The sequence below is a fragment of the Macaca nemestrina genome, chromosome 2 (genome assembly GCF_043159975.1).
Source record: "Macaca nemestrina isolate mMacNem1 chromosome 2, mMacNem.hap1, whole genome shotgun sequence".
Classification (NCBI taxonomy): Eukaryota; Metazoa; Chordata; class Mammalia; order Primates; family Cercopithecidae; genus Macaca; species Macaca nemestrina.
The window spans coordinates 172594866-172604749 of record NC_092126.1 but is presented as its reverse complement, the minus strand read 5'-3'; the positions used below and the strand labels follow the sequence as shown (position 1 = coordinate 172604749).

The following is a 9884-nucleotide window of genomic DNA, read 5'->3' as shown; positions in this document are numbered from 1 at the left end:
TGCTTTCTGTTCAGATAATTTTTTTTCTGAAAAAAATGTATGCATACTTTGTTATTCAATGGTGTCAGAAATATTAATAAGTTAAGTATAATTAAGTATTCCTTAAACAGTTTGTTACTCAAACAATAAATGTGAACTTATCTATAAAGTTAGAGGACTAAAAATGGCACAGAAAGCAGTAATACTCTCATGTTAAAGGTTTTTAAAAAATTCACAGTATTTCTGCCCTTGAAAAACATGAGTTGTATATGTAACGTAAAATCTTTTTCTGTGGCCAGTAAAAATTTCCAACAGGAAAGCCTGGGTGGGTATGTCTAAAATTCATTCATCTGAGAATGTAATTTAAGATTGGGCACTTTTATTATAGAAAATAGAAATTTGAGTTACCTTATATTACTTTTTAACTTAAAGAATAATCTTGAGAGGTCAATGGTGTCCACTGGAAGGTAAGAACTTGGTTCTGGCAGGAAAACCACCACATATGGCTGGTAGTATTTGCAGAGCACTTAACCTCTGTGCCTAGGTTCTTGTAGCTGTCAAGTAGAGATAATAGTAATTGCTACCTTCCGTGGGAAGTGAGCTTGTGCTTTGACATCTTTAGTTGAAGATGCTGTATAAACACAAATTATTATTATTAGAACACAATACATATATGCACATAAAACACCAGCATGGTGCTCTTTTAATGCTTATGTAACATCTATAAATAATGCTCTTCCATGCTCTCTATTCACTTTAGGTCAGAGAAGATCATAGCAGACCACTATTCAATTTCCATAAGTATGGAGGAAATATATTTGTTAAAGCTCCATGTCATCTTTTTGAGAACTAAACCTGCTAATTCCTTATGGTCTCTGTAGCAATTGCCCAATGGCCCCCACCCAAGTTGAGCCTTTGGTATTTTTTAAAATGTTGGCTAAATTCTTGGAGATGCAGAACCATCAGGGAAAACCTGGGGGAATGAAATTGGCTAGTGATATTAAAATTTTGGTTGTTTAACATTTAACTGAGTCTCAACAACGTGTTAAAGTGCTATCTAAACAGATAATTAGCTAGTGGCTGTGCAGTGGGCTGTCTAAATTTAGCAGTGAAATTAGGTTTAGGGAATGAGAATATAGAAAAAGAAATTTTCTCAAGGGAAACTGTGGTGTCAGCACAGCTGAGGAATGTCACAATAGCTACATTTTGTCAATTATGATCATCATCAGGGGATCTCCCGGAGCGATGCAGGACAAGGTGTATTCATAAATGCATCTTGAGGATAGGTGATAGAAAACCTTGGCTGCAGGAGACAAGCTTACAGGGGACGACAGAGGCAGACAGGCACAGGGAGGGAGGGAAGAGGAAAGGGCTGGAGGGAAAAAAGGCACTAGACCGAGCGCTGGGAGACTGGATGGGAGGCAGAAGTTAAGAAAGAAAAAAGAGGTGGGCAGGGTGTAGAATGGCTTGTAGCCTTGGAGGTGAGTAAGGCCTTGTAATCCAGCGGGCGGAAGGTGGGAAGACCCTATTGACTGAAAGCCGAGGACAGCGTGGTCTTGGCCGCAAGCATGCATTAGTTTAGCTGCGACAGGCTAATTTCTGGGCGGCTGATCCTTGTTCAGCTTTCCTGCTACTGGAACACATTTATGGCTATCTCGTGGAGATGACAGGACCTACATAAAATTAATAGTGTCAGGCCTGCGGACTGGTGTCCTCTGCCTACAATCCGCCGCCCTACGACGGACAGTCCAAATTGTCCACCCTCCTACTCCCCCCCGCGGAACCGATGTGGCAGTGGCTCCAAGGTCAAGCCGCCGGTACTGTGCGAGGCGGGAGGATGGAGAGGGCAGGGCGGGCAGCCACCTGGGATGAGCGAGGGTCATGGTGGACCACAGACGCTCTTCTTATAAGGGCAAATGTTTAATACTTCCCGAGGTCGCTTCTCTGCGATCAAAGGGAAACAGGCAAGAAAATAAAACTACACATACGAACATGCAAATGAAACAAAACCAAGGAAAAACACCAACGCACTCGTTGGGGGAAATCCATGGCCTCCTGTTGCCAGTCGCCCGGCGCGGAAAGTGGACAGCCCAGCGGCCAGTGAGAAGCAACAGCAAGAAAGCAAACCTTCTGAGACCCCTCTCCTCGCCCAGCTCAGCCGGCCGTTCTACCAAGCCGCCCTCCCACAGAAAAGAGCAGGAAAAACGCCTGTGCAAACGTGCCTTGGCGAGCGGGGGATAAGCGGGCTGGGAAGAACGGAGGGATTCGGAGAGCACAGCTGTCCCGGGGAACAGGAAGGAGGAGAAAGTCTCTCCCTTCAGTCCCCCGCGCCCCAGAGAGGAGGAAGATTACTAGTCCAGCAGGCTGCGTCCAGCTTCCTACACAGGAACCTTTAGCATGGGCAACGGAAGGGCAGCCCCATTCCGCCTTCCCCTCCCCACCCCTCCTCGTCCCAGGTCCCCGCCAGAGGGAGAGCGCCACCCGGGAGAGGCGAGGGCCGAGCGTGATTGTCCCGCAGCCCTCGCCTCAGTCAGCGCCGGGGCCTCGGTGGACCCGCTAGGGGTGGAGTGGGCGAGACCATTGGAAAGGCAGGGAAGGGGGGAAACCAGGCAGGAACGAGGGGCGGGGCCGACTAACCTATTCCAGATTTTCCTGTCCCTTTTAAAGCTCTGCTTTGGGAGAAACCCCGTTATCAAAGTGGATGAAAAGAGTTTTTTTTTTTTTTTTGAAAGGGGAGGAGCATGTGTAGGAGGGCGGGGTGGGAGGAGACAGGGCTTGCGCCCGGGGATCAGACGGGAGCTGGAGTTGCGCGGGGAGGGCGGGCGAGGCGGGTGCCGGCTCTGAGGGTCGGCTTCTTTTCCCCCTCTCGCGTGGGGCGGGGTGGTGCGTTCCGAGTTCCCAGGAGTTCGAAGCGGGCGGGTGCCGGGGGGAGGGGAGTGGCGGCGGCGGCGGGCGGCTCCCGCCTCAGCCTCGGCAGTGGCGTCGGCGACGGCGGTGTCGAGGCAGCCGCCAGCGCTCCGCCGAGTGTCAGCCGGCAGCGACGGCGCTAGAGCTGGGAGCTGGGGACGCGCGCGCCGGACCTTCCACAGCCTCCGCCCAGAGCCTGAGGCGCCGGGGCCGGGGGAGCCGGGGGGCGGGCGGGAGAGCGGGCCGGGGGGAGGGTGGGGGATGGCGCGGACTCCGCGGCCGGCCCCGCTGTGTCCTGGAGGCGGCAAAGCACAACTTTCCTCCGCTTCTCTCCTCGGAGCCGGGCTCTTGCTGCAGCCCCCGACGCCACCTCCGCTGCTGCTGCTGCTCTTCCCGCTGCTGCTCTTCTCCAGGCTCTGTGGTAGGTGAACCTCGGCGGCCGGCGTGGGCTGAGGGAGCCGCCACTGAGGGTGTGGGCGCCGCGGCCGGCTCTGCCAGCCGTTCTTCGGGGCAGCGAGGCGGTTGGCTGTGCGAGCGAGTGCCGAGGACTTTGGTTGGAAACTTTTCGCCGCGCCCGGGGCGAGGCCCTGGAAGGGCCGGGCCAGCGAATGCTGCGCCGGCGGCCCGCTCCCCTCCCCCGCGGCCGCGCGGGTCGCCGTGCGGATGGCCGAGGGTTGGCGATGGTGCTTCGCGCTCCGAACTCCGGGTTTGCTCCGGGGACCGTTACTTCCTCGCTCGTTCCGTGGGAAGCCGAGAGCGCAGACTCGTGGGTTAAGGTGCCGGGATGCACGTTTGCCGCTTTCTTTTTTTCCCGGTGAAACTTGAGCTGTGAGGCCAGAAACACTAGGGACCAGAGCCCGACGGAATGAAGCCTCCGGGTCCACTTCTCATGGCCTTCCACCCTGGAGAAGGCACCATTTTAGCCCACCCAGCCGCAGAATCCCCTACAGCCAGTTTTCTTCCGTCTTGTGCCCCCCGCCCCCGCGCCCGGCTCTGCCCTGGCAGCTTCTGGATCTCTCTAGATTGAGCCTCGTCCCTGCCTTCCAGCTTGTGGGACGTCTCTCACACTGCCCGTGCTTATTTTACCAACCCCCAGGAACAAGATTTACGTGTTAAATACCTAATTTCATGGACTGTGTGCCCCGGCTGTTCTAATCAAAACAGTCACGCGCCTGTTTCCCATCCTTTCCCTCGTGTTGTGTTCCTGTTTTCCTGTCATGTTTGGGAGTTAGTCTCTGTGAGTTTTGTTCCCAGGTATGCCAGACCAGAAGCCTACTTATTAAGGATCGTGCTAAAAAAAAAAAAAAAGTCTGCCTTTCATGCAAGAGAAACGGACTTAAGTGGTAATTAATGGAAGGCAGTGATTTGGGAAAATAAGGACACCAGCCTTTGGTGGGAGAGGAGTATCAGAACACTGCGAGACATTATTAGAGGGCTCTTGGTAAGAAAAGTAGAGGGGCAGAGCTTAAGCTTGCTCAAAGATTGGTTTTCAGTATTTCGTGAAACCGTAAACTGAAGTTTTACTAGTATTTGTTAAAAGAGATGTGTGCAAATTTCTTGGATAGTGTGATTTAGGAGGAGGAGAATCCTATTACACGGTAGGTGAGTCAAGGTAGTTGCTTATGAGGGAAGCAAAGTTTGCATGATGGAATTGAGTGTCCCGTCTGGGCTGAGAATTTCCACTTCCAGTTTACCACCACGTTTCCAGCACTGTAATGAAATCTAATTTACACATAGTATGATAAATGGAATGTTATTAATTGTACACTGTTTCTGTATGCCGACTCCCCAGATACTTGATTCCGAGACAAAGTTCTTAATGCTATATACCTTTTTAAATTGATGCCAGAGTCTAGATTGAATTTGTGTGCTGTTCTATTCCATGAAGGAGAATTGGGGATGTTGCTTACAGTTGAGTGACAGGATAGTTGGAGGGGACCTTACGAGTTTACTATCCTGACTTCGTTTGTGTTAAGGACTGAGAGAATATACCTCTACAGAGGCAGATCTAGTTAGGCAAAGCTCTGTGGAAGACTGAAGCCAGGTAGTATGCATAGCTGATACAGGAATTATTTACATGATAATTTCTTAGTGGTTGTGAAAATGAATTGTTGATTACTTTTGAAGGAACACATTGGTTTTCCCATGGAAGAAGAAAACACTTTTTAAAAATCTCCTCAATAATGTAGCATTGGAAGGACTTGATATTTTAATTCAGAGCCTAATGTTAAAACTTAAGCAGTGTAGGCAAATGGACTGTGTTTTAAAGCAGGTGTAGTGTTTAGAGTCAACTCTTCTTGTTGTAGAGGTAGACACTAGTTTTGTATTCCTGTGTGCTACTCATTTAAAACAGCTTCCTTTTTTGGCTTAATAGTGTTATAACACCCTAATTTGTGAGCCCTTATGACGAGTTTTTTCCATCAACCTTTATTTTAAAATTCAGTCTTTGAATAGGGCACGGTTGTTGTGACTTATGGAAGCTTAGTGGTATGGAAGCAAAATTTTCTTCCAGTAAGCTGTTAAGTTTAACAAGTTGTTGATTTAACTCCTGTTAGTTACAATGACATTCGTAGTACTACTTTCAAGGTTTGGCATGTAATTAATATTTGCTTGGAGCCAGTTTTAGAGTTGAAAAGAGTTTTAAGCTTGAAAAAGATGACTATAGCTGATGATCTGTTGATGAGAATGCTTTGTTTTATCACATACAGATTTTTTTTTTGCTGCTATTTTTGATATTTTGATATGTTTGATATGTAGCGTGGCCTTAACTTTATCGCGTTAATTTAACTGTTAAAAATATCCATCAAAATTGGTGGATCTGATATTCTGAAAGCTATAAAAATGTTTATATCAGACTTGCTGGCCTTTTGTTTTGGGGTTGTGCATTATCTTATTTGGAGAACTGAACTTTTAAAATGAGAATTTTACAGGTTGTCAAATTGCCAGGTTTTTTTTGTTTTGTTTTGTTTTGTTTTTAAGCCTGAGAAATTTCTAGGTATAAGTGTCAAGGGTGCTGGGCTTACATCATCATCTGACTTGATAAACGTCATTTAATTATGAAATTCTAAATTTCTTTATGATGGCAATAATCAATTCATAGATGATCAGATTTATCTCACTTTTTCTTCTCACATTTTTTGGGGACATAGAGAATATTAGCATGGGTATGGTCATGATCAATAACAAGGTAGACTGTTTGACCTTTGTAAGGTCCCATTTGGCTCTGGGATTCTACGCCTCTTTCCATTTTCAGCAAAGTTTCATGTTAAGATGGATGTTTAAAAGAGCACAGAAAAGAAGATCTGATGTGATGTGGAACTTTTAAAAGCACTTTGACTACTTGATAGGCTTGGGAACATAACACACGCATAAGACAGAGTCCTGGCTTCAAGATGCTTATAACTTTGTGATTGACCTAAAGGAAGCATGATTATAGAACAGTTTGGTGTTTATGAGGTATTTTGATTTGCCCGGAAACGGGACAACTAACCCATTAGGTAAACACTTATGAATGTACAATGAAAAAAAAAACAGTCACTTTAAAAAAATCATCTTTTAAAAGATCTTATTGAGATGTCTTCTTCCTTCCCTCCCTGTCCTTAAGGCCCTTCCTTCCTCCCTTTCTCTCTCTTTCTAGCTGTAAATCATTGACAAGTTATTTAAGCTTGGAAACTTGAAGTTTCTCTTGTTTTAAAGAGAGATAACATTACTACCTTGCTGATAGAGATCTTGTGAGGATTAAATGACGGAATAGAATAATACACTTAGGAGAGTGCATGAAATATAGTAACACTCAAATGTTAGCATTTATTATATTGCACAGCATAAACTAACCGGGCTGGTATTAGTGATTCTTAAATTCTACACCGATGTGCTGAATAATTGAGTTTTCAAATTGACTTGCTGTATTTGTACTTTACATCTTTATATTGAGTCTTAGCCCAGTGATCTTCAAATATTTGTTAAATTTATGTAAATATACAGATGATGAGTGTTCAGAATATTAGAATATAGTCAAATTAATTCAATTGTATAATTGTATGGAACCTAGTTGACTATTCCCTTAATGATGTCCAGTGCATTTTAAGATTTGGCAGTTCCATAAGGTCACTTAGAATGTTAGTGATTATACTGAAGATAGGAGTTGGGAGAAGGGACTCACAATTTGCTTCTGCTTTAAGTTAATGATGGTATCAGTTGGGTTCTGTAGTACATATTGCCTGTATGAGTCTTTCTGCATCCTAAACAGATATTTTTGGAAAGTAACACAAATTTAGAAGCAAGCAGAAAAGATGGAATCTTTCTTTCTTGCAGCTATCTACATCAGAAATAAGAATTGGAAAAGCTGGACAATTGTGTGTATTATATATATTTTACCTTGTTTGTGTCACTTATACTTACATCTATTTACAATTTAGTAATTTGGCAATTCTTATGTGTGTTTTGTATGTGTATAGTTAAGGGATAAAACTTATGGGTTATTGTTAATTACTTGAAAATTATTGAAGGGAAGCTTTTTATGACAATCATTGTTAAAAGAGAGCATTTTGACATTCTGTAACTTTACCATTAAAAATTAGTGAGTAAATAATACATTGCTATAACATATTCTGTAATCTATTAAAATCTTCATAAAAATTGACAAACACTACATGGTTTGCAAAGATGAGACAGTTAATAATTACTATTAATATGTAAATGTAGGTTAAAATCAAGTAACCCTTAAGTCAATAATGAAACTTTAAAGACAGTTTTGTGTACCATACACACACATCCAAAAATCTGAGCACTATTAATCTGTCATATGTTTGATTACTTCATATATTTTTGTCTAAAATGGTCTTTAAATTGTTGAATCTATATTCTTTACTGAATTTTATAAAATTTATGATTTTTATTTATCAGGATAAACTCTGATATAGTTTAATTATTTAACATCTGTTGTGAGGTCGGGCGCCGTCGCTCACGCTTGTAATCCCAGCACTTTGGGAGGCTGATTACTTTAGGACAGATTACTTTAGGTCAGGAGTTTGAGACCAGCCTGACCAACATAGCGAAACCCCATCTTTACCAAAAATATAAAAATTAGCTGGGCATGGTGGCAGGACCCTGTAATCCCAGCTACTCGGGAGGCTGAGGCAGGTGAATCGCTTGAACCCCAGGGGGAGGAGGCTGGAGTGAACTCTGACTGTGCTATTGTACTCCAGCCTGGGTGACAGAGCGAGACTCCATCTCAAAAAAAAAAAAAATCTGTTATGAAACTTTGCTAAGGGTAGCTTCAAGGTTTTTTCGTAAAAGAGTTACTAACTATAATGTAACTTACCAATTACAAATTTTAATGAGGGCTGCTTCCTATGAGTCTAGATACAGCCATATTGCAGGTACTATAGTTGTTTTAGAAAGGATATTATATACTTATATTGTGAAGTTTACCTGTTTTCTTTAGTATAGCATCCAGGAGATTGTTTTTCTTGCAAGACTATTGACTGCCCACCATTCCTTCTGCTAAATAAGATGAGTAGGGAAGACCTGTTGCATTGTGAGTAGATATTCATAAACTGGAATGTGAGCCATGTGTAAAAAACTTTGGTTTCAACTTTAATGATAAAAAAAAAAAAAGATCAAACTTGTTCTTACTTTAAATAGGTTGGCTGTTGCACCGAGTAGAGGCCCTTTAGGCTCTCAGCCTAGGTTTCATCATAAGAAATAAAATAACAGAAAAAGGGAGTAGGCCTGTAAATTGCTATTCTCAAATAGCTAGAGCCTGCAAAGATAGGATGTGTGAGTTAAAATCATAGTTACTAGGGAATCTTTTTCAAAGCAATGTGGCCAGGCCCCACTATGGACTTACTAGATCAACAGTTTTTGTTAAGACAGGTGAGGTTTGGAGTCCAAGGGTTGGGACATTTGTGTTTTGAAAGACAATATCAGATAATTCTTCTCTCGACAAGTGCTATTTATTATAGCATTTTCATTTATGATTTGACCAAATATTATCAATCTTCTGAAAGAAATGTGTTTCACTGTTTTGTTCACTATTTGTATTCCCATGTGCTTGGCATGTAGTAGGCACTCATATTTATTTCAAGAGCTTGATGGCGAAATCAAGGTAGTCCAAACCAGCATGTTTTAATAGAAATATAATACAAGCCATGTAATTTCAAGTTTTCTTGATGCCACATTTAAAAAAAAGAAGAAATACATGAAATTAATCTTATTTTATTTGACACAGTGTAACCAAAATATCATTTCAACGTGCAATTGTTATTAAAAATTGAGATATTTTACATTTTCTTTCATAGTAATTTTTTGAAATCCAGTAGATATGTTATACTTATAGATCATTTCAGTTTGGACTAGCCACATATAATGCACTTCGTAGTCAAGTGTGATATTCCTGGTGGCTACCAGTTTGGATAGTTCAAGTCCAAAGCTTTAATTGTCTCTAAAGTGGATTATGCCCTTTTGTGGTCTTTACCCATAAGGCCTAGAATGATGTTGCTCTTCCTTCCTACCTAATCAAATTCTGAAGGTCTTGGTTTAGGATTGACTTTCTCCAGGAAGGCCTCCCTCATCACTTCTTGCATACAGTGAGAATGCAATTCTGTTTTCATTTTTTCATGCTTTCAGGTTTAGAACAGTCTTTGTTAAAGTGTTACAGTGAAACCCTTGTCTCAGAAGGTAGGTTTTTGGAAGAAGTACCCTGGTTTAATACATTTGGGAATAGGGAAAGCTAATGATATACCCCCCGTCATGGAAAGTTACCATGTGAATTAGTTTATTAATGGTCTAAGAAATTCTTCAGTAAAATATCCCATTTAACAAATTCTTGGGTGTAATATATATTATGTTACAGAAGTTATGTTATGCAGAACACACTATAGGAATATATTCTTAAAGAGATTTGTACTCTTGATAATTAGAAAAAGTTGGTAGACTTAAAGATATTATTTGAGATAGTTCTCCACTGATTTGTCCTTTTAAAAAAATTATTTTTC

At 42.5% G+C, this 9884-nt stretch overlaps 1 protein-coding gene across 8 annotated transcripts in view; it reads left to right on the top strand.

Moving 5' to 3' along the window:
* The first annotated feature begins 1426 nt into the window (after positions 1-1426).
* The window catches only part of LOC105470416 (nectin cell adhesion molecule 3), a 129303-nt gene continuing 120845 nt past the window's right edge, over positions 1427-9884 (top strand). For 4 of the 8 annotated variants that reach the window (XM_071092453.1, XM_071092454.1, XM_071092455.1 and 1 more), the window contains exon 1: positions 2940-3307. In XM_071092453.1, the coding sequence (XP_070948554.1) occupies positions 3148-3307 (160 nt within the window). In that variant the 5' untranslated portion in view covers positions 2940-3147. Of the gene's footprint in view, positions 1461-2939; positions 3308-3534; positions 3653-9884 lie in introns of those variants that run through there. The other 4 variants (XR_011620364.1, XM_071092452.1, XM_011722399.3 and 1 more) reach the window with 3 other exon arrangements.